The sequence below is a fragment of the Argiope bruennichi genome, chromosome X2, assembly GCF_947563725.1.
Source record: "Argiope bruennichi chromosome X2, qqArgBrue1.1, whole genome shotgun sequence".
In the NCBI taxonomy this organism is placed as follows: Eukaryota; Metazoa; Arthropoda; class Arachnida; order Araneae; family Araneidae; genus Argiope; species Argiope bruennichi.
Window position 1 is genome coordinate 28,340,409 of NC_079163.1, and position 25,858 is coordinate 28,366,266.

The 25,858-nt window shown below is 29.9% G+C and overlaps 1 protein-coding gene across 8 annotated transcripts in view; it reads left to right on the top strand.

Moving 5' to 3' along the window:
- Positions 1 to 21,215, top strand: part of LOC129960295 (uncharacterized) — a 75,512-nt gene extending 54,297 nt beyond the window's left edge. For all 8 annotated transcript variants that reach the window (XM_056073613.1, XM_056073617.1, XM_056073619.1 and 5 more), the window contains 6 exons: positions 7,629 to 7,880; positions 9,881 to 10,322; positions 11,463 to 11,823; positions 16,381 to 16,506; positions 17,022 to 17,094; positions 21,022 to 21,215. In XM_056073613.1, the coding sequence (XP_055929588.1) occupies positions 7,629 to 7,880; positions 9,881 to 10,322; positions 11,463 to 11,823; positions 16,381 to 16,506; positions 17,022 to 17,094; positions 21,022 to 21,138 (1,371 nt within the window). In that variant the 3' untranslated portion in view covers positions 21,139 to 21,215. The remainder of the gene's footprint in view (positions 1 to 7,628; positions 7,881 to 9,880; positions 10,323 to 11,462; positions 11,824 to 16,380; positions 16,507 to 17,021; positions 17,095 to 21,021) is intronic.
- The last annotated feature ends 4,643 nt before the right edge of the window (positions 21,216 to 25,858 follow it).

A 25,858-nucleotide genomic window follows, 5' to 3' on the forward strand; every position in this document is an offset into this window, starting at 1 on the left:
CTGCTTGGGCTGTTTCGAATCATTTGTCTTTATTTCACAGTTTTTCTTTTTAATAATATTTTTCCATTCTAACCGAATTCTTTGCGATTTGTTGTTCTTTTCGTGGATTTTCCGAAAGTTCGACGTTTGCAGCGCTTAAAAGTTGTGCTTCTTTTTTTATGGAAAATCCTAGATCGTTCCCTGATCAAATGAAAAAGTTGTTGAACCGAATAAATGTATTTATTTCTTCTTAAGAAAAGCATCATGTTCTGGTAGCGAATCAGCTAAGAAAGGATGCTTTCACTATTCCTTGTTCTGTTCTTGCTATTCTTAGTTTAATGAACTAACGAAACTACCAGATTTTCGCTGCTAGCGAAGCCGCAGGATATATTTTTTAAGGTAAAAAATTCTGCCCGTGCCTTCTTCAGATACCGAAAGCATCGTGTGTTCCAATATTATTATCTGAAGTACAGATCGGCGCAGCCGGTTCACAAAAGTTCGCTGTTTCTGAATTCAAAGCAGATGCAACAGTTGTGACCCATAAAGATTCAAAAAGAAGTGGTTTTAGATTTTTAAAAAAATCATGATCAATAAATCTCATAATTTTAATAAAAATGGTGGGTAACCGTAACTATTGCACAGTATTATTTATATGGTCAGCCATCTTGATTGGCAACTTTTAACGTCGGCATCCTTGGCGAAATAAGGGGCACATTAAACTGGGATTTTACCTTTATTTCTCTAATCCTTTTAATTTTCATTTTATTGAACCATGCATTTTGTAATGCTATTTCAGTTCAATATAAGCATATAAAGGATGTTCCAAAAATCACTGGATTTTGAAAATTAATTTTAAAAAAACAAAATACAATAGAAATGTATCTTTTGTGGCTTTAAGCTTGGGGGGAAGAGAATTTTTCCCCACCAAATTGCAAGTTTAATTAGCATTACCACTAATATGTGGCACTGCAAAATAGATAAATAAAAACCGCTATGAAGATGTTGCAAAAAATTAAACTTCCATTTGCAGCAGTGATGTGAAGCAGTCTGAGACAAAAATTGCCAGACATTCGTGCAAACATGCGAGTTGGAATTATCTCACATGTAATACAAATGTGCTATTTCATTTCTGCAATTGTTTGCAGAGTTTAACGGTATACGAGATCTTTCATGTACACCCAAAGAGAAAAGTCACATACCGTCTGGTCTGGCAAATAAGGAGTCCATGGCATGCCATTTCTTGTATGCATGTCGTAATCTACGACAATAACACGATCGTTGAAATGTTCGCTCAATAAATCAAATATTGCAGATTTTTAGACGGACTTCCAAGGCAGAGTGAGTCGTCCCAAATTCTTCCAGAATCCTAGAAATCGTGCAGCATTTAGCGGTTGCTTTCGAAAAAATTAACCAGTTATTCCTTCAGAGCAAATTGAAGCTCTAACCATTATTTTTGGGGAATGCAGTGGCAAAAATTCAGTAATATGAAGATTTTCGGTTCCCCGAATTTGCGAGTTCTGCTTGTTCACATTGCCATCGAGGTGAAAATTGGCTTCATCCGAGAACCAAATGTTGTCAACATCAAGTTCACCCTCAATCACGAGCTACTGCATAGCGTTCGCAAAATTATAGCTTGCATTAATGATATTCGAACTTGGAGGTTGGCAGATCTGGATCTTGTCCCTAAATATTTCAAAATTGTGACGCATGAGACGGTGCGTGGTCATTTTTCGTAGTCCAGAACTCGGCGAACGGAAATCCGAAGCCGCTGTAGGATAATCTACTGCACGGTTTCAGAATTCGACTTAGTAACCGAAACGCGTGGGCGGCCTACATTTCCAGTGTGGTCATCATTTGCGTTCTTCGTTTGTTTGAATTTTCGGAATAGAGCCTTTGTCGCATTGTTTGACGATCCTCTCCTCAGATCAAATTTCCTTTGAAAACTGCGCCTCATTTGAACAAAACTATGTTCCAAACTACAAAACGGAAAATATCTGCGGTTTTAAGGTGGAAAAAATCCATTTTGGCACAGTGAACTTGCAACCTGAACACTCTCTGTCTGCTTGACGACGAAATACAGAATGACAATCTCGAGTACTTCGTTTTAACTACACCTTTGCAAATTGCCTTCAGCGCCACCTGTTGTTGGCAGTAAGCCAAGGCTTTCCCTCCCCCCCCCCAAAAAAAAACTTTATTAAATCATTATAAATGAAATTTCAAATTTTTGGCATTCTTCTGTATGCTTCCCGTTTCCCCTCTCCTTTTTAGCTATCTAAGTATAGGTGAGTGACCTTGGAGTTTTAATCAGAAATTTTTTATGGCTAAGATTTCATTTTTTTAATCAATTAAGATGTTTAATAGTTATCAAGTTTTTCTTCTATTTAAGTGAGCTTTGGCTGAGCAAATCGAAAAGCGTTTTTCACACTTTTAGAATGTATTAAACTTCTGGTAGAGAGCACTGATGAATTTCTCTGATTTCAAGAATGAAAATGTTGGTGGAGATTTATGTCTCCTCTTGCTAGTAGATAACTTTAACTTCTTGAAAAGTAGCATTGTTGTGGTGATAATCAAATATCCTGCATACTTCATTGTTTGCTTAAATGAAGGACACCTATTGCTTTCAAGTTTAGCATTCAGCATAAGTATAAATCTTCCTTTGTTACAATTATTTGAGAGGGAATGTTCTTGGGACACAGTCACTATTCACTAATTCAGTGAATATTATTTTCGATGCTGTGTCTCTTAATACATTTAAGATTTTCAGATAGTTTGGTGATTTTCACTGGTAGATCTTATTGATATCCATTAAAAGGGACAATAATGGCTGCTTGATTGTGATTTTTTTTAAGTATGCAATCTATTTGTCTAATTCCTCCCCCCCCCCAATTAAAATATTGGGGGGGAAGGAATTTAAATAGTGCAGGAGGAATATAACATCAATAATACAATTGCAAAATTTAATGGATTTTGTATGTTATTGGGATGAATATATCATAAGAAAATAAAATTGTAACTTTTTCTCATAGCACTTTTCATTGCCAATGTTTAAGGTACTAATTCACATGTAAAGTAATTCTGTACTTTATCGTTTAATTCCTTCAGAAGCACCATTCTGCAGAAAAGCACTTCAAGGCTCATAAAAATTTCTTCATCATCAATTTTAACTTTTAGTCCTCAAAGCAATAATGTCTGCTTGTTGCCTTATATTTATCCTGCATGTTTTATACATACTCAATGTTCAATTATAATCCATATTAAAGCAAAATTTCGTCTGTGACAGCTTCATATTTTCCTTTTTTTTTTTTTTTTTTTTTTTTTTCCAAGATAAAAAGCATTAGTACATTTGTTAAATTTGTCTATTACAGATGTATATTAGATTAATATCCCATTTAAAAGTTATTTCGAAGATATTTGAGCATTGTCTTCAGAAGTTTGAATCATAGTCAATTAAATAGAGCACAGTTTTAGCTAGAATGCTCTCTCGTGACTTTCTAATTACGAATGTATATGCATATAAAAATAAATATTTTTGCATAACACCTTTATTTAGATAACTTTGACTTAAAGCATTGTCTTTTGAAAAAATTGCATCTTTATTATTATTATTATTATTATTTGGAGAAGATTCCAACTTTAATAAGAGTTTGCACCTGCAGCAAAATATTTATTGTTGCTGATTCGTTTTAAGTAGATTTTTATTCTCTACAACTTTTATACGAACCATCGTTAGGATTGCATGTTTTTTTTTTTTTCAGTGATCTTCGATAAACTGAAGAAACTTGTCGTTTCACTTTTTCTTCTAGGAACCAAAGCTCATCTCATCCAAGATGTAAAATAATCATATTGGACCCCAAGTGAAGCATTTTAAACAATCGAACCTTGGCCTTTATTGTTTGGATTTGAACTTCCCAGCATATGCCCAAATTGCTCAGATGTAGTTTCTGACCCCCCCCTTCCCCCTTACCCCAAAATATTATTCGGGGAGTATGCAACAGGATGTTGGAGACGAAATTTTATTTATGATGACATAAATAAGGGTTCTGTGGAGGAAGGGAGAGGTATTTTGCTAAAAGTTACTGAACTATGAAGTAAATGCCTTGATCAGATTTGAGTAAAGCATATTTTTTTAACTAATTTTTGATTGAAACCCTCACTAGAAAATTTATTTAAAAAATTCAGCTGATTAACGTGATTTTTTTAATGAAAAAAAAAGTAATATCTTTCAAAAATTCTCTAATTTTTGTGGAATATGCTGTATCTCATGTTACCAGTGAATAGGACTTATCAACTTAATAAATTGTTGTCATTCATCCAAAAATGTCAAAATATTATTCTGGAGCCAGCACATGTTTCATACGTAGTGACGTAAATAGGTCCATTTAGGAAGTTAAAACTTCATACTTGGGATTAGCGGGGTTTTTTTCTCTCTCTCTGTTAGAAATAGATGCAAAATTATTCTTTTGCATTTACAATGCCGATCGCTCGTTCCCCTCAGGGGCACATCTTCAGATATGACGGATTCCACAACCTCGAGGTACCCAATTGATTTGGTCTGCCTTTCAGATACTCCTCCCCTAACTCTGCTACTTTCTGCTGTCTTACTACCTTCTCTCGACGGCAAACGAGAGAACTATCCATGGAAATCTGTCGCCGTTCTGTTTGCTTCTTACTTCTCGTGGACAACCTAAAACCCCGCTTGTTGCCCGCACGTAGCGACCCATTAGATGGGTTTGTGCACTGTTGTCCTTGTTAAAAGTTGTCATTGTTCCCGGGAGTGACTTCGAGATCCGACTATTACTATGGTAAATGATGGGTCGGTAACTTCCAGAACCGGTGGCTGCCATCCCTTGCTGGGCTGCATCGTAGACGATAATGTTGAGCCTGAATTTTTACCAATGTCATATGGGCTGAAGAAAACCAAATCCCTTCGATGGGCAACAAATTTCATGGAGCAATTCAATAGCAACTAATTTTCCTACTTTTCTCTTGAAGAGAAAGGTATCGCGAAAAAGGAGATTTTTAAAAGGAGAAAAAGGAGACTTAGTTGAGATTCTTCATTCCTAGTTGAGAAAGGCATCACTGGTAATATCGGTGCAGTGAAAATGCACTAAGGAACTTCGTTCCGGAGACTTGCTAGTGGAAGTTCAGTCCTGGAGACAGGTCACAACAAATAATGAAACTGAAGCCATTTTTTCTAATATCGAAATCAATGTTTCTCTTCAAATATCTTTAGATTCCACCAAGGGAATAATCTCCTGCAGTGAACTATTAAATATTGAAATGGAAGAAATCCTTAAATAATGGCAGAGTGAAGAGGTGAATCATGTAAGCCGTATATCGATGCAGAGAGATGGCGAACTCCATAACACAAAGATCTGATTTTGACATTTGGTTTTGCAAAGCTTCCAGAGTACATTAAAGCCGGCTACATGCGTTTTCCAGTTCGACCGTATATCCCCAATCCGCTTCGTTACTTCAAATGCCAATGTTTTGTACATTTTAAAACTTCTTGCCGCGGGACACTGACTTGCGTCCGTTTTGCAGATGTCGGTCATGGCAGTGCTCACTACATTTCTGAAGAAAAGGTGTGTGAATTATGAAGGTGCACATGTCTCATATTCTAGAAATTGTCCAAAGTGGTTGCTTGAAAAGGAAGTAGTTAGCACAATTAAAAAAAAAAAAAAAAAAAAAAAGCAAATATTTTACGCCGAAGCCCGGAAACTTGTGAAATACCATACCCCTGCAGGCACTAGTTATGCTTCCATAGCTCGGACAAAAGCTAATCAGCCAAAATCTTTTGATGCATCGAATAATTCTTTAGTTTTAGAACAAACCTTTTACAATTTCCGAGGTGCACTCGTGTTCTAATTCACTTAAACTAAGTTTTGCTCAAAAGGAATCTGTGTCCATTCCAGTCTGTGATGTTGCTTCAGTTTCACAGGATTTGACTGATTTTCAGTTAATCACAAAGAAGAAAAAAATCTTTAAGAAAAAACCAAGTTTTGAGTAACCTCGCTTTCGCAGGTTTTGACTTCTGCTACTATGCAAGTAAAAAAAAATCATCAAAGAAATCAGTCCAAAGTTATTCATGAAACTGGTACTAAGCTAATTTCTGATCATATACCGATGGACATTAACTGTAGTAACAAAAGTGACAATGATATCGAGTCATCTATTTCTGAAGACACTAGATTATGACCCAAATGAAAGTATTGAGAAAACTACCCCTGTTGTTGAACTGCAGGAACAACCAACACTAGTCTTTAAAATTCCTAATTCAACCGATAATCATACTCTAACGAAAAAATTAAAAAAGAGCCTATTTCATTTGGTTCATTTTAAAATCTTTCATCCTGCAAAAAGTAAGAACCTCTGTCCATGACACTCAAAGAAATTCCATGCAAAAAGACTGCAATGATTTTCATTTTTCAATTTTGATTTTTTTTTTAAATTTTTAAAAAGCATTTTTTACAATATTTTTTTATCTTGTTATCTTACCTTGCATACAATTGACCTTTTTTTATACATCAGTTCCTAAATACGTTTTATTTCTGCCATTTGATTGGCGCAGTTTTGCCAAATTTGGTTCTTGAGGAATTATACCTCAACCAACCAGCGATTGCTCCTTATTTATTTATTTTTTTTAGATCTCTGATTGTAAGAAATAATAGAATTAAGATAATTATAAATTTAATAATTTCAGTATTTCCCAAATTATAAGTAATTTTAAAATACTAGTTTTAATGAAAATTAATTATGAACACATTTCAAAAGATGATTAACATAAAATTATCTGAATTTCCTTCAGAAATGTGAAAACTAACTTCTCTTTCAAAAGCACAACATAACTGTAATTCATTGCATTGTATTATTGAATTTTTGTTATTTAAATTAAAGTAGCACTTAGTTTAAATGACACATTCACATAACATGTTGAAGTGTCTCGCATGACCTTTGACCTCTTTTACGGAATGAAATAAAGATAAATATTTAAAATAAAATGACATAAATTAAGATATTTACGAAATTTAAACTTTAGAGCATTAATACTACAATGTGTTTAAAGGAATTCTATTTCTGCCTGACAATAAAAAGATGAATAGACTTATTTCTAAACTGGCTTCAATCTCAGGATTTTAAAATGATCATAAATGCTTAAGATTGATTAATATGTTCTATGAATGATGAATATGAATTATTTGGTGAATTCAATAAAAATCCTGCAATAAATCCTGTGATAAAAAAAATCCTGCAATTAACAGACCTCTTATTATTTTTTCCTTTATCACATTTTAAAAAAATAATTTACAACTACTTGTTTGCTGTAATTTTAAGTACAAATGGGATTTAAATAAATCCACATACACTTGATAGCATTAGAAAAAAAGATAATTTTTTATTTTTTCCTTTCTTTTTTATCAAACAAATATGGACATTTTGGCAGTTTTGGATGTGAGGCTAAGTATGTGCGCATTTGATTTTAACTGTTGACTTAAAATAATATCGAAAAAATATTGAGATGAAAGTGTTAAATTTAAACGTATATGATATTTAAAATTATATATTTTGGGGTTTTTTTAATGTGTGCTGTTTATACTGATTTTTTTTCTCTATAATTCCTCGTTAATTTATCAATTTTTTTGGGATAGGCTTTGAATTCTGTGTGTGATGCTGGATCATCTTTAGCTAGGAATCTTTTCAATGCTGTAAGAGAGGTGCCTCCCTTTCAGAATGTCTCACTGCAGTTTCTTTCTATTTGGGAAGAAGTTAGTAAAGCAACTGCTGGAGCCAGTGCAGCTGTGAAAACAGAAACACTAATGATGCTACAAGAAATTTTAAATTCCTTGGAAATGGGCAAAAATGATACAGATACAGAAGAGAAAATAGCTGAAAGTTTTCAAGTATGCTTTCCAAATATATTTCATGATTTCTGTGATTGTCTATATTGTATCTGGAATTAGTTTTTTGTAGTATGAATAAGTTTTAAAAATTTACAAGGAATTCTCGACGGTCATACCATGTATATTGGCGTTATAATAACATTTTTATTTTTTAGAATTTGTAGTTCATATTATTTTGATACGATTTTTGGAACTTTCTTATCAATTTTAGGATGCATTACTTAGATCTCTCACACCCGGAAGCCTCGCCAATGCATCACTGGAGAAGGAACATAAATCGTTTAAGATTTTAAAAAATTTTTAGACTCTCCCTATGTTTATCAGTTTTGAACTGAATGTAGTTTTATGTAGTATCTTTGACTTTCGGCTTATTCATATTCTATCAGACTTTGGTATTTTGCTCTTCAGCTGTTGTGGAAGAGGAGGAAAAGCATAATCGACTTTAACTTGAACGCGATATATGTATTTGTGTTTTTGGCATATCTTCGAATGTATTTTTATTTATTTATTTATTTTCGGTTCTATGTGGGGCCCTTTGGAGATTTGCTGTTGATTTCGGACGTATTTCGCGCACTTCTTTTATTTTAGAAACTTTTGACTGCAGTTTATTAGTGTTAGAAAATGTTATTAAGAAGGGTGGTAAAGGCCGAAGAAGATGCATAGATTATTCACAAATCGTGCTAAAATAAAGGAAAAAAGGCTACAAATATTTTATGCTTACAAATACGCAATGTCGAATTTTACATTTATCCTTACTTTGAAATTTACCACACAAGGTCTTCATTTAAAATTTTGTTGCTTCTTATTAATTTGTGTTGCATTTTTAAAATTTATGAATGTATTTTGACAATTAAAACATTGGAATAATATGAATAATACATTCAATTTTTTTCATAAAATAAATTAATTTTTCTTGTGTTTTTTAATGTAAATGAAAGATAAAAGATCTTGAAATGCTAATGTATATGACAAATTAACTAATAATCTAAAATTGTACAAATTAGGACTTGAACTTTTTTTTAAAGTTAGGCTTAGCTATACAAAGCTTCCGTCCTGTGGAACGATTCATTTTGCCTCTGTTCTGGCTCTAACTAGCATCTTAAACAGAGGTATCCTGTCACGAAAGGCTAATAAAAGTATTTTAATTTTTATTTCAGATAAATTATTGGTCTGCTAATTGGTGTATATTCTTTTTTGCCATGTTATTGTACGACAGTTAACCGTCCTCCTTTCCTCCCATAATTTATCTGGAACTGTACTTGTCAAAAAGTGCTATAGATGTTGATTATTTATCAGTTCATTTTCTTTTATACAAGATATTTTTTTTAAATTTTTTGATGAATAATAATTAATCATTATATATAATTACAATTCATAAATAGCCTTGTTGTCCAGGTGTGTCAGACTCTTAATTACTACTGTGTTTTCAAAGATGTTATTTTTAATGATTTATTAAAGTAATAATAATGAATTTATCGATCTTGTGTGGAGGTCTTGAAATGTAGCAATAATTCACAACATACATCCATACTATTGTTCATGAATTTTATGAGAAATGTTCTAATATGAGTACATTATTCACCAAATAGAATTGAAATATTTTTGCTTGAAGTTAAAGCAATATTTTATTACTATCTAAATATTCTGAAAAGAAATTTAAATTGTATTGGGAAAATGCAAACTGGCCTCTTTAAAATTTTTAGTTTGTGCACTTATTATTTAAGTCTTTGCCACGGTGTATAGCAAAAATATGCATGTTTTAAAAATATTCATGTTAGTAAAATGGTTGAATTTTATTTTGATTTTTTGAATATTAGGTGACTGTTTTTATTATTATTTATTTATTTAAGATATAACTGAAATACATACTGAGTAATTTGTTGTTTTTGATACCTATTTTAAGAAATACTTTTTAAAAAAATAGTTAAATGTATTTTTAAAATAATTTTTCTTTAAATATTAAGATCTGATCATTAATTAATATTGTTCTGTTCCTTTAGGCTATAGGAACATGCTTATGCTCTTTCATTGAATTACAAGCTCAATTTTCTTTAAGTACCTGGAAATCTTTTTCAAAGCTTTCAAAGTATTTTACTAGTGATTCTGTAAGACACAGTTTACAGTGGAAGTCTCTTGAAAGAACTCCATCAAAAATTGCTGTTAACACAGACTTAAATGCGACAATCAAAAAACATTTTTCTCAATTATTTTCCAAAGTAGGAATATCAAAAGTCAATGAAACATCTGAAAGCAATCTAAGTCAGTTTTATTCAACACCTCATCAAAGTACAACGAATATTTCCATGTATTCTCCATTTGGTACTCAAAATGTGTCAGATACTGCTGTTGAAAATTCAGTCTGGCCATCTCCAAGTGCAGTGTGGTCTTCTTGTAGTTCTGCAAATTTATCCTTCCATGAAGATGCATCTCACCTCAAGCAAGGTATATGCATGCTCTATGTTTTATTAGAATCTAAATTTATATATTACTATAATATACATGAACTGTTATTTGATTAATTTAAGTATTCTGTTGTTAAGAGATTAATGTATTGCATTTTTATCGTCTGTTAAATAAATTCCTTTAACATTGTATGCAGCTAAAAAATTTTTAGCTTCTAATGTTATAATCATATTTAGAAGAATTTCTAAATATTATTATAATTCTAAATTTTTATAGAATTCTAATTTTTAAATATTGTTTAGAGAATGAACTACACTCATTTGCTTCTTAATAGTGCGAAAAAATTTCTAACTTGTTCATTAATTTAAATTTATTCTAAAAAGAGAAAATCAATAAAATCTTATAAAAGTTCTTTACTGTATTCTAAGTAGGATAAGAAAATGTTATGCTTTTTTCTTTGTTTTACATATATGTAGCTAGAGTAATCGATGCATGCATTTGTATATAATGCCTGAAATCGTTAAATATATCTGATGCGCAGGCATGTAAAAAACATTTGTTAATTTTACAGAATTATAACATAGCAAAAAAATTGTATTTACATACTAGATTTGTTAGCTTATGAAATAATCCCCCCCCCCTCATACATGTTAGATGGTCAAAATGTCATTTTTTTTTTATAATCTATCGATTTTTTTTCCTTTATTTAATCAATTGAATTGGTAATCCCACTGACTTACTGAATTCATCAGTTATATAAGGTTAAGAATTGGTTGACTGTTTTGAAGCAAATGTCCATTTGCTTTTCTTTTTTAAATTCTGAAGGTATGAATTAAGTGCTGAATTACATTCTTACAATTTTAAAAATCGAAAATCCAAATTTCTTTAAATACTGCAGTATAAAAAGACATTAATGTTTATCTTTCCAACTTCAGTTATATAATGTTGGAAGATAGTTTTAAAATGCTATTTTTAAATGAGGAACAATTGTTTGAATAAATTACTCATTTAAACTATTCAAACCTTATCCAATAAAGCCATTTGAAATTGATTCTTGCCTTCTCTATTTTCTAGTTGATAATATAGAAAGCATTATAGATTTACTTGGATTTTTTTTATTAGTTTCTTTATGTATGTAAAATGTTTTTCAAAATTATTTAAACACTCTCCGTTTTTTAGCTTCTTCAAGCTCGAATGGGAATTCAGATTTAGATGAAGTCATCAACCTCCTTTCATGTGCTCCAGTGCATCAGCCAAATACTAAACAGAATGATCAAAATCAAAATTATTTTCAACATCCAAAAAATGAACAAATGTATCATATATTACCAAAGACTTCAATACCTGTATCAAGAGGATTGGGTAGCCATCGATCTTGGTCCAAAGAACCAAGAGATGTGGCTTTTGGTTATGATTCATGGCTTTGGAGAGTGGATAATATGAACTGTTCAGGACTGCCTTCCAACACTGATTCTTTGAAATTGGCATCACAAAGGAATAATGATATTCAATTTCAGTGGGATAACCAAGAGTTGCAAAAGTGAATTGTTTCTTTTTTTATTCTTACAAAGTGTTAGTTACCATAAAAATTTGTTGCTTTATAATGTCTTGTTATATATATCATTTGTTTTTATTGTTGATATTTTACATTGGTAAAAAATTAAGAAAAATAAAGATCTTCCTTAAAATTTTTACCTCTTAAAGTATTTATAAAAATTTTATATATCAGGAGTTTGGAATGAAAATATTTCAGTATTTGCAGTATTATTTTTTAAAAGTGATTTAAAGTTCAGGGAATATTTTTGATAAAACTGCATACTTATAGTTCCTATAATTAACATTATTAATGAATTTAATGGGATCAATTGGTTTCAATATGCTAAGAGAAAAGGAATTGAAATAAAATGAAAATGGCTAGAGTTACTGATGTTTCTGAAGTTCTACCGATAGATAATATTCCGTTAATGTACCCTACAGTGTGGTCCTCTCGACAGTCCATCACTTGCATATAGTTGGTTTATGTAATTGCTTTGTGTCATTCCCTAGTTGATTTTTAAGCCTGCAAGATGATTGCTTCTTATAATTTTTGGTGACTCTAAATATTGCTATAGTAAAAATAAAGTTAGAAAACTATTGTTATTATTCATTTTACTTTATATAAGTTTAAGTTGTAGATGTTTCATCTTGCCTTCTTTAACAGGCTATAATTGTCACCAGGCATTCCTTTTCAGTGCTTGTAAAGTAGTTATGAGCTTTGCCAATTTCAATTAATCAGGCCATATGATTAAAACTTAACATTCACTTTATCAAATGTTGCCAAAGTTCAAAGATAATTTTGAAGACAAGGGTTTAGGTTAATGGCCTGAATATGTCATGAACATTGTAGTTGCAAATGGAAGTTGGAAAACAAAATATCCAAAAGAACTGCTTCCAACCTTTATCCTGCCTAGAGGTGAAATTACAAAGAAAAATGAAAGTGATTTTTAATAATTATCTGACGAATATACAACTTCAGGTGAGATAGTTCAAGGCAACTTCCGAATATAGATATAAGGCATAGTAGAACATATGAGAGATTTTATTTTAAATTGATGCCTCTATCAGACAATTTCTAAAACTTGTTTCATAAGCTTAATAAGAAAAATAAATGGTCAACAAAGTTTTTATGCTGATTTTATAAGAAAGCATCCAGAATTAAGTTACAAGAAACTTCAATCTGCAATTTTGATGCATTGTGTAAGGTTTAGTAAATTCGCGTAGAAATTTTTTAATATTGTAGTATTTTACAATCATAATTATTGTAAGTTAATTAATTGGTGTGGAAATGTAAGGTAATTTATTTCTAATATAATTTAACTATAGAACCAAAATATATCCACCCCCCCCCCCCCAAATTGTTTTTCATTTTAATCTTTGTTTTTCTTAATGTTGTCGGTACAGAAGTGGTAAAAAAAAAGATAGGGCTGGATATAATTTTCCGATATTCACTAAATTTTAGAGAGTTAAATATATAGCAGATAGAAGCTATTTCTTAATATTTTTAATGATTTATTTTGTAACATTTTAGTAAATATTTGTACAGAGTGAAAGTTGGAAATAAGAATAGGGCCATTCATTTACATTACTTTGATTTTATTTTTCCCCTGAATCAGTTGGTACAAATAGCTTTACCAATTAATTTTAGTTTATTAGAATTCAATTGTAAAAACAAGCGATTTTTATGAAAAAAATTAATTGCGCATATTAATTTTATTAACGCAAACGATGTTGATTATTTTTGCCATCTGTTTTGACAGTAAAATTTTTATTATTCTTTTGATTTAAAAAAAAAAAAAATCTTTCTTTTTCGTTGATGTATTATTTCATTTATATTCATTTTTACAATAAATACTTATTTATTGACGTTATTTCTGTTTTCGGCTAAAAACATTTTTGATGAAATCATAAGATTTTCTTAGAAATGGGAAGAGAGAAAAAAACTGTGTGAAGAAGAACGAGGTAGTTTTCTTGGTTTCAGAGGATGTGGTTTGTTTTCTAGAAAAAGGGCTAAGCGATTCAGACTCAAAAACTGTTGTGAATTACCTATTGAAAGATCCTGGCCACTATGCTGTATATAAACGATCTGGTAGAAAATCGTCTGTTTAATCGATTAAAAAGAGCCATAATTACTCAAGATCTTTCTCAAGACCAATTTTGTACTTAATTAAAAAAGAATTGCTACTGTCTTGTTCGAGGAGAACTTTGCGTAATGTACTTCTAATATCTTTGTATGTAAAATATTTCAAAATGAGAAAACTTCCTCCACTAACAAATACGTAATCGTGTAGGATTTGCCAAGCAGCAGATTTTCCTTTGAAATAAATGGAATGACTGAATTTTCTAAAATAAAAAGAAATTTATTTTGGACGGACCTGACAGCTCCCGATAATATTGGCATGATTTACGGCGTGAACGAACTGTTTTCTAAACGTCAATTCGGCGGTGGTAAGGTTATGGTTTGGAGAGAATTTTCTCGTAATTGAACAAAACCCTATAGCCTTTTTGAAATCAAAAACTAACTGTGAAGGATATCAATGCAAACTTGCTGAAAAATTATTACCAGATGCTCTTCTCATTACAAGTAGGCATTGTATTTTCCAACAAGGTAATTCCTTTATCGTTGTATCGCCATCTACAGTCATCGTTTCAAACAAATGAAGTAGAATTTTTGGACGGTATATCAAAAAAAAAAACCGATTTGAACCCGACGTAAAATTTGTGGTGTGTAATGACTCGTGATATTTATGCATGCGGCGCTATTCTGCCAATAAATGTGAATTACAATATGCGATCTAAAATTCGTAGAAAAAATATCGAAACAACTTTAGAAAGACTTATGAACTGTATGGCATCTCGATTGGTAGATATCAAACAAAAAAAGGGGGAGGGGGCAAATATCGGAATAATTAATTGCTTTGTGAGCCAAATTTGTAACTGTCCTTATTTTATTGTCCTTCCATGTAAAAGTTGAACGTGAGTTAAACTGTAATAAATTAAATTGAAATATTATTAAAAATAACTTCAAATATAGCATTTATTTATATTTTAAAAATTATAATGCACTACAACAAATAGTTTAAAATTTATAAACGTTTTTTTCCCTGGCACTTTCTTTTTTCCACCACTGTACACACTGGCATGTCAAAATTTTTGTCAAACATTGCCATAAAATTTAGTTGTGTGTGATTTATAAAATTTTGATAGATTTGTTAAGTATAATCTATGAAAGGAAAAAGGCTTACAAGTATTATAGCCAATTTCAACCAAAAGAAGTTTATATAAAATAAATTTTATATAAACTTATAAACACTGCTCCATACTATATGCACTGTTCCCTTGTGTTGAAGGCTTGATGTATAACTCAGTTTAGAACAAGTGTCCCTATTGAATTTTGTAACTAGCCTTTTTTGTCAACAACTAACTATGCTCATTCTCTTCATGAATTTCTTGGGTAATTGTTGGAATTATGGTGTTTTATGTTGGAGTATTTTTAAGTCAGTTATGCAGTGGTTGGTTACGTTGTTTCTGTTGTAAAAATATCGTAATTCAATCAATGATGATTTTATAGGACTGAAACATTTAATTTAAAACATTTATAAAGTAATATGACTCTTTTATCAACTGATAAAATGTACATTAGCATTTCATAAACATTCAAAATAAATATAATTTTTTTTTTTTTTTTAAATGTTGTAAGGTTTTGAAAAGTTTTAGGTTTTTCGTGTGGAAAAAGTTATTTAGTACAAACTTATAAGAAGGATATGGTTTGGGGAATTTCATAATTTAACTTACATTTACTCTGTATATATTTCATATTACAGTGGAACTTGACTAATTCAGGCATTTATAATTTAAATTTTTCTTTCGTCCCTTGAATTTCCTTATAGCATAATATTAAAATGTCAGTAATTAGAATCTGTTTTCATTAGTTAAATGCATATACACTTAGTGTGTCTAGTAATCATACATTAATAGCTTTGTAAGACTCTTGATTCACTCAGGGATTGAGATAATAGGTATTCACTCAAAATAGAAATACAAATTTCTCACTTCGTAAAAAACTTCAGCTGTTAAAGAAAGTTGCTCTGTTAATTATGAAAGTTTATTATATATTTAAATTCAAAGTAGTATAAGCTGTTTGTTTAATTTGCTTATTCATTGAAATCATTATTTTTACTGTTATAAATTTTGTTTTTTATGCTCTCTATTTACTACTTACTATTTTTTTTTATTATTATTATTGAGTATTAAAAACTGTTGTTTTCTCTTGTACTTATTTTGGACTGATTTGTTTTAATTAAAATTTTTATTTTGATTCTATAAGCTTTGAATTAGTCAAGTTCCACTGCTTATGTAAGTCGATTGATTATCGCACGCAAAATTATTCTGTAAGTAACGTTTATTTACTTGGCTGAGTATCACTGTCTGATAATTTGTCTGATATCGTCGTTGAAAATAATTTGCATTACTTAGGCAAGTAATTTTAACTATTCAATTGTTATACTATTAAATGTTGTTACTAAGATTTGAATTTTTAATTATAAAAATTGAATTGCAGATGGAACACATCTATATGTGAAACTGGAAGCTCTAGTGATGATGGTTCTTCTGTTCATGGACATGACTCTGAGTTTTATCCTAATGGATCTTTTGGGAAGCATATTATAAACAATTTTGCAAACAGGTGAAAGTGATCTTTAAGTCTACACATAAAATGGGCATTATTTATTCTATTTTGATAAACAAGTCTTCCATTCTTTATTATTATTATTTCTTTATTTTTTTTTTCATTCTTTTTATTATTATTATTTTCTGTACCTTACGTTTCTTGGATTGGTTCAGTGGCTTTTTTTATTAATGGTAGGAGCAAATTAGATGTAAGATTTTTAAATGTTTTTTGATTATCTTAGACTTGACAACATAAATATTGCATTAATGTATTCGACCTGTTATGTATATTTCTAGAAAAGTTATCGTTAACTTTCACATTTTCTATGTCTATTATATTTTCAACTGTCCAATTTTGCATAAAGACTTCTTTATGTGCCTAGAAAATAACTTTAAAATGAAAAATTATTGCAATATTTTATTCCAGAGTTTTTTCTTATCTGTATTTCAAATGTCTAGCCAATGTGTGTAATGTGTAGAAAGTTTCTTAAAAACCTTTTACTCTTGAGTAATATCAATCTTTTCTTCCAGAAAACATAATAGTGGTGAAAGCATGCCTGGTGGTTTAGAAAATATTTCTGAATCTAAAGAAGAATGCTTATGGGTATTTTTCTTATTATTTGTATTTCAGATTAAAAAGAATTATATATATATTCTACATTTTAACAATATTAATCTTGATTAAAATTTGATGTGATATGTGATTTAATATTGTATGGCAGAGAAACAGAAATAATTTTTTTTTTTTTCATCATTCACTATATGTTTTTGGCAAGTTTCTAACAGTACAATCTTAAAGATTCACTACATATTCAACATTTTTTTTTAAATGTAGGTTGTTTTTTTTTTAACTTGTATTTGTTCTAGTTGCAAATTCCGATCTGGAAACTGAAAATGCGATTTTATTAACTTATGATTTTGAAGATTGTGAAAAAATTTTCTAATATATAGGAAAATCGGAATATTCTTTTTATCCTTGATAAGCTTACAATAATTGATAAATTATTTATTAGCTTTTCAAACTTTCTAATTAGATATGATAATTTTGTGAATGATTTCTGTGTCTGACTGGTGATCTTAAAATGTTCATTTATATATGATGCCTATGGCTATCAATTTGTACTCCAATTATATACTAACAGCAGGATTATGGTTAAGACAGTTGAAATTAAAATTTTCTACATTTAAGTTTCTTTATGCTAGAAGCAATAATTGTTATAAAAAATAAAGAAATGACTTTGAAAACACAAAAGATGGTGAGCTGGGATATATTAAAAAACAGAATTCTGATGACTGCACAAAATATGAATTACTGAATGTTTTTGACATAATGATACTTCAGTTGGTTTCTCTTATTTATCTATTAAAAAAGAGTCAGGCAAACAGATTCTTAAATAACTTGCAGGTTACACCCTTTGCTCACTCTGACCAACCTTAAGGAATTGTGTCATTCTTTTTGTATTACTATGTGATCCTGGCTCGTTTTGCTCTCTTGAAATGTAGCTATGCATTGTTGTTTGTTAAGATTTTATAAATACATTCATTAGTAAAAATAAAGTTAAATTTAAATTGCATGAACTACTACTAAAAATTCAATAATCAGTTTAAAAAATTAATGATTTTTCGTAAATGGTTAAATAGACTCAAAAAGTTTCATGACCCTTGTCAATGAACTTCCACGTGTGCCCCCTTCGTCGTACGGAGAATATCAAGTCGATAGTCAATTTCACGCCAGGTAGCGGCAAGCATGTCGGCATCCACAGAGCCTATTGCGGTTGTAATTCTGGCTTTTAGGTCATCAATTTTCGACACTCTCCTCCTGAAAACGTTGTCTTTTGCAAACCCCCAAAGGAAAAAGTCCAGCGGCGTTATGTCAGGTGATCTGGGTGGCCAAGGAATTGGACTTACTCTCCCATTCCATCTTCCTGAAAAATGGTCATTCAAAGAAGTACGAACGATAGTACCCCAATGAGGTGGCGCACCTTCTTGTTGCAAAAAGTCATGTGGCTGAAGCTCTTCTAGTTGTGGAAATACGAAGTTTTCCAACATGTCTAAGTATACGACTGATGAGACCGTCTTTTCTGTAAAAAAGAAAGGCACAATGACTCGGTCGTGCATTAGTCCGCACCACACATTAACTTTTGGGGAATCCCTTTGTGCCTCACGGTATTCATGGGGGTTTTCAGATCCCCATATGCGCACATTATGGCGATTAACAATGCCAGAAACATGAAAGGATGCTTCATCGGAGAACATTATACGCTTCAGAAAATCAGCAGCATCTTCTATCCTCCTTAGCATATCTGTCGCAAAATCCATCCTCCTATGCCTATCTTTCGGTTCCAAAACTTGAACTTTGTATGCATGCAGTCTTAATTTTTTCTTAATAACCTTGTACACCGTCGAAATTGGCATATCCAATTTTGTTGCCGCTGATCTCACAGATATTCTAGGATTGTGTAAAAAGGTCTCTCTGACACGCTCAACATCAAAATCACTTGTGCAAGGACGTCCGGAACGTTTCTTATCTGCGATACTTCCAATTTCTAGAAAATTCTTTTCCCACCGCAATATGCTGTTTTTGGATGGAGGATCTTTTTGGTAAATTCTTCTGAAATTTCTCTGTGCTTGCACTATCGATTTCGTTTCTATGAACCACCATAAAATCTGTGCTTTCTCTTGTGGTGTATGCATTCTCCTTAATATCCGCTCGAATAATCCATAGAACCAAAACATCAAAAGTAAACATAACATGGCAATAGTTGCCAAAAACAAAAGAGAGAAAAATGCAATTAATAAGCAGACGATATTTAGAAAAGTACAGATATTTAGACTGGAAAATGAAATTATCTGAAATTAACCACACGCGCAGACGATATTTACAGAAGTAAAAATATTCAAACCTGAAAAGGAAAATATATTAGTTATTTCATCAATAAATGCCATAAGTTTGGTTATATCTTCATTATTTTATGAGTTATTAAACATTAAAATGGGTCCGGGACTAATAAACACCCTGTATATATATATATATATATATATATATATATATATATATATATATATATATATATATATATATATATATATATATATATATATATATTATATGTATATTATAATGATATCTCTTAATCTAATTTTAATCCTAATTAATTTACTAATTTTTATCTTAATTCAGTTGATGAAGTATTATCTTAATGAAATTAATAATTATAATTCTAAAATGTTATCTTATTTCCTGGTCCTATTCCACATTTTATTTAATTAATTCTACACGCTCTCTATAAAACTACTGAATTCAGCATTTTCTTATGCTCTAAGTGAAAGGATAAAAATCCCCAATGCTTACAATTTTTTTCTAAAGATACGTAACATTCCCTTTTCTACGTCGACACGTGGCAAATAAATCTTTATCAAAATCTCATATTAAAATCACTGAAGGAAAAAATTTCTGCTTCTTTCACTCGTGTCGCTTTTTATCTGTACAAATTATGCCTCCCGAGATGAAATAAATAGAAGTAAAAATTAACCGAAGTTTCTTTATGGCCATTCATTTGTTAAAAATATGCTTACACACATACATAATATTTTAGACGGCAAAAATATACAATTCTAAGGTGTTTAAAGGTTAAAATTGAATTTATTTCTCTCCCTGTTTTGATAAAATGCATTTCATCAAAAGTGGTCGACATAATAACATCGAAATAATCGCCGAAGATGGCCAGTATTAATAAGATTAATTTAGTCATGTCAATGAACATCAATAAACTACATCTTATAAAGTAAACTTTTTATATGTGTAAATGGGAAAGCTTTAAGATTTTTCTTACTTTATTCATAAATAATTTAAATTATAATTATTTATTCAATTAATAATCATTTAAATTAATTCATATCTATTAAACAAACCATAAATTAATTAATTACATATTTAAGTAAATCATAACATATAAATGATTAAATACTTGTATTGAAATTCTATAATAATTATTATCCTCTATGTATGTTGTACAAACATGCACGCATAAAAAATTTTGTTATCTATTTAAAAAACGCATAAGTTTGAATAATTATCTATCTTAACAAATACTCTGACAAAGTAGCATTCATATGCTATAAAGATCATATTACCATGCAATAGCTACAATATAGCATGAATTGAATATGTTGTAGTATCTGAAACTTCATTACATGAAAAAACATTCGATACATTTCTGTCATCCATCATTTTTATAGGAAGGTTTTTTCAATTCTTTCTCTCTATATATATATTATATCTCCAATTTAGCAGAAAAATTTATGGATGTATGGATTAAATCTACAGATAGGTGGATTTTAAAATTTCTATATTTCAGCATCAGAAATGAATATTGATGATGATCTGTATTATTGTTGGTAACAGGAAGTGTATTATAGAATATAAACTCAAGAAATTTAAGCATGTCATTAATTTCATAAATAGTGTATAATTTCTTGTTTGATTTTATTTCATGTACAAAATTATTTAACCGTTTTTCTTGCTTTTCAGGCTGTTCAGTCCAAAATAAGTACATGGCCATTAAAACAATCAACATATAGAAATTCAGATGGAGAATGCCCTGATAAACCTGATTATATTGAATATCCAAGTCACTTTATATCTTGAGCTTTTAATCAAATTATAACTTTACAATCACCAAGTGCAAAAATGTATAGAAATAAATATATTTTTTAAACTCTGAATATCGTATCTAATTATTTTTTTGTTATTTATATCCTTCGTAAAGGGTCCGTCTGATATATTTCATTAAACCATTAGGAATTCATGATCACGATATCTGGTATTTCGATAATATTTTTTCTGGTAACGTCTTCTGGTTTATTGTTAGCGCGTTCCATTATAAAATTGCTGGATTAGTTGCATCGAAACTGTTATATTTCTTTTCGAATGTATCACTGTAAAATAATATTTTTTAACAAGCTTTTAATCAACAATTTTATGACCTATAAAAGAAATTGCAAAAATTGGTTTTTCAGTTCAAGAGATAAATTAGTCTATACTCAATTGGGGTTACATATCTTTTTTTTTTTTTTTTTTTTTTTTGAAATCGGTGATGTGTGTTACAAGTTGTTAATTTTGGAATTATTTCACACTATTTGCTTAAGTTGTTGCTAGTACAGCTTTAAAATAACATTAGAAATTTTATTTAATGTGGCTGTTAAAATTTTTTGTTATCCTCTTCTCTCCAATAAATAAAATTGCCTTATGTCTGAACATCTGAATAAAGCAAAAACAAAACTATCAGTTGCTATTTTGATTATGACTTGTATAATGATGTTCGAAGGGTGCATGTTTTTCCTGGAGTGATTTAGTTTTATAGTGTACTTCAATGATTAGCTTAAAGGTGAGATCTGGAATGGTATTGATGAAAAAAGTTTCAGTGATTGAAAATTACCTTGAAATTGCGTAATTATGTTCATATTGTAAAACATAATCTAACAATGAATTTGATTACTAGTATGTAATAAATACAAAAAAGTATTTCTGTGACTGAGACACTTTAATATGTCGTTAATTACATTACAAGGATAAAATAGAATAATGTAGATATAGACAGTTTCTAATTTTACTTTAACTGATATTAAAAAAATATATTTCATTTCATTTTTTTAATTCATTAGAAAAATAAAATTTTCTTTCAGATTCAAAATTTTCAAATGAGGTTTGGAATTGAAAGATTCAAATGCGTTTGTTAGAACTTTATTAATTTGAGGAGGGTATTTTTTATTTTATTTATAATATAATATAGCACACCGCAAATATGTATCATCTATCTATTTTAAGTATTTTGACTTAACAAACATAAATAACTGGCATGACTATTACTCAGCATCGAAATGAGACTTTATGTAGGTTAATACTGTAATTAGGCATGTATGAATTTCAGAGTAAAGGAAATATTGTTATGCTCTTTCAAAGTACTGGTGTCTAGCACTTGCTTCTCCTGGACCTGTATTGTTGGAACCATTGTGACATATTTAAGTACAAAAGGTTACTAAATTAATAAGTGCGAGGCATTAGAATCATGTGAATACCAGTCCCCCCCCCTTTGAAGTGTAGATCATTACAGAACAAATGCCATTACATCATCCTTCTTTTATATCTGCATCGGTACTTTGCAGCTCCTGATATCTGGATATTTGTTATTCTAGTTCATAAAAATGGCAATTTCTGAAGTTGGTCATAGTTTGGGAATAGTATTCATAATATAAGGCATGTAACATCAAGACTTGAAAAGAAATTTTAATTTTCTATACTCTACTCTTTTCTATATCTATTTTCAAATTTTCGTCAGTTACTTTACGCGATTTTTTTCCCCCGAAGGGCTCTATCATCACCTACAATGCATACATATCTCTTGTTTCTCTTGACTTATCCTAAACTTTTCCAACGCACAGAATTCTTTATAATTATTTTGTAGGCTTCATTTTTAAGTTTTCAGAAATGTTTCGATTTTGCTGGCTAATAGCCTTAGATGACAAATTTTGCAGTAATTTATGTTATGAATAATGCAAATCATATACGACAATATTGGATCCTAGAAGGAGGGAAAAAAAATAGTTAAAATATAAAGTTTCACCGTTTTCTGTCTCAGGTGATAACCTGTATTCATGTTGTTGGCAGTTTATGCTTTGCTGTCTTAGGATTCAATCCTAAGACAGTTTTATTTGTTGCTGAATAAAATCATAAAAAATTACCTTGAGCTTATTAACATAAAGTTTTACTACATGATTAATTTTCCAGTAAAATTTTGAATTATTATTCAGTTTTCTATAAAATAGCCAAAATATTTTAAAACAGCAATTTAACTAAAATTTAATCGGCCACTACTAAGGATTTGCTAGTACATTAAAATTTTTGTAAACAGATTTTTTCTTTTTTTCAACATGCTAATTCTTTTTAGACTGGTATACCATCTGGAAACTTCGAGGCGCGCAAATCGTTACGGAGACACGTGACTATATTTTTTGAATGGTAGATGCTCACTAAGAAAGTTTTTTTTTAATTTAATTATATTTTCAATTAATAAAAAATAATCTAAATTTACACCATTTTTTTCTACATTTCTACACCATTATAAAATTGAAAAATATTAACTTTTGAGTCATACCAGTTTTATTTCTTTAATTTTTCTGAATTTTTAAACTAATTTTAAATACAATTTTGTAAAAATGCTTTTTATTGTTGTATGAAATTTAAATCATTTTTATTGAATCTTTCACATTCATACTTAAGTCAATGCTTACGTTGTGATTTATATATAAAAAAAAAATCGGCATTAGTTTTAAAGCTGAATTTTTCCCCTTTTATTTACATGATAAAGTTTTTAGTCTGGCGTTCTTTCTTTAAAATTTATGCAAAAATCATTTGGCATACACTGATGCAATCAAGACAGATGTGCATTGTCGAAAAAATATAAAAATCTCATAAGAAAAAAATAAAAACTTTTTTGTTTTTATGTATTGGCTAGGCGCCTAGATTGATTCTGTATGTATCTTAATGAAAATTATACCACTATGGTTTTAACAAGCTTCATCGCCTGTTTTTACTGCGAAACATAAAAATTCCAAATCGAATACCAATGTGGAACCAAGCACATTTTGCATTGATTTACATAAGAAGGGAACAGTAAAGGATTGGTTATTTTTAAATAAGAATGTTAGCAAATTCTGAAAGTTGTTTTCTCGTTGGAGATTAAGGAGTGAGTTTCAGAATTTTTATTAACATGCCTTTTTATATTAATACCGAGTATATTGACAAGTAGTTTTCCAGTTTAAGAAGCTGAAATAATAAATATTTACAAGATTTGGCATATTTTTATATCAAAATTAATTAAGTACACATACAAATTTATATTCTTCCTAAATATGAATTGTGTGCATTTTGTCGAACATGGATTTCGCTTGTTTACAGATTTTTTATGATATTGTTCATAGTATCACTTTGTCATTTTTCAGATATGTGATTATAAATGCGTTGAAGGAAATCATGTTGTATTATTTAAAATCACTGTTATATGTGGTATGGTTTGTTTTCAGTGATAGGTATCATGTTCATAATTTGTGTGAAAAAGAGTATTATATTTTAACAACTGAAAAATTAGGTGAAACTTATCTGGATATTTATGATTTTGCAGAATTTTCAAGCTGTGTTATTTGGGAATGAATATTAATAACATTTATTCATATGATTTTAATTTTCTTTGAGACCCTACTTGGAAGCGAAATCTATGTTTTATAATATATTCAGAATTGATTTATTTTAAATATACATTTAAAATGCTTAAATTTAGAATACTTTTTTTTTCACCACAGGATATCCCTGAACTTAGGACCTCTTGGATCCATGAAAAAGAAAACATAATGAATTTATGCATTTCGAATGTACATTTGAAGTAAATCAATTCTGTATAAGCTATCGAACATGAATTTTATTTAATTATACTGACTTCAAGAAATTTATTATACTGAATTGTTAATTCCCATTTAGGAAAGAACATGCCTTATGTGACTATAGTAAAAATATCCAGCAAATCCTTTAAGTATTTTTTAGGTTATAAATAGTTTATCTCCTACTTTTGATTTGCTTTTTCTTTGTTAAAGGCCTAACAGCCCATTAATTTATTTGCATATTTTACCATGAATTTAAACGAATTCCTTTTTCTATAATCATAATTGTGAACTTAAATGATTATTCGAATTCGTTAAATTTTTGTCGTTATTTCTAATTCGGGAGGAATCACAGAATGAGATTCGCTTTGAATAAATGCCATCCTCAGGTGGCTTTGATTTGGGTTGCTAACGCAGATGTCGTCCTCGTCATCTGATAAAAATTGTGAATTCCACCTAGAAAATAGCTTTCGTGTAATTTCAAAACCGGACATTAATCTAACTTCGCTGAGGCCGCAAATGAAACTGCCGATTTTTTAGTTTACTCCAAAAAGCGTTATACTGCCTAAAAACGGTTTTCTTTTTTCTGCAAAAGTGAGAAATAGAATAAATTCATAAGTCGTTTCCTAGAAGTCTTTCCATGAGAAAAACCGAGAATAAAAAATGTGTTAATCACTCGTTTCATGTTTTGAATTTCTCTTAGATATCAGAATTCCAATGAAAGAGAACGAGTCTAAAATTTTGGCAAAATTCTTGTCAAATACTTACATGATATGGAGGAAATATCTATTGCCATGGATTTCGGGAAATAGAAATAAAGTCCACGGTTTTCTCACGTGTCATAAAATATGTTGTGCCACTGCGATTAACACCTGGTAATTCACACTTCATTCCGAAACGGATTTTATTTTGGGAATTATCAATATACGTTACTC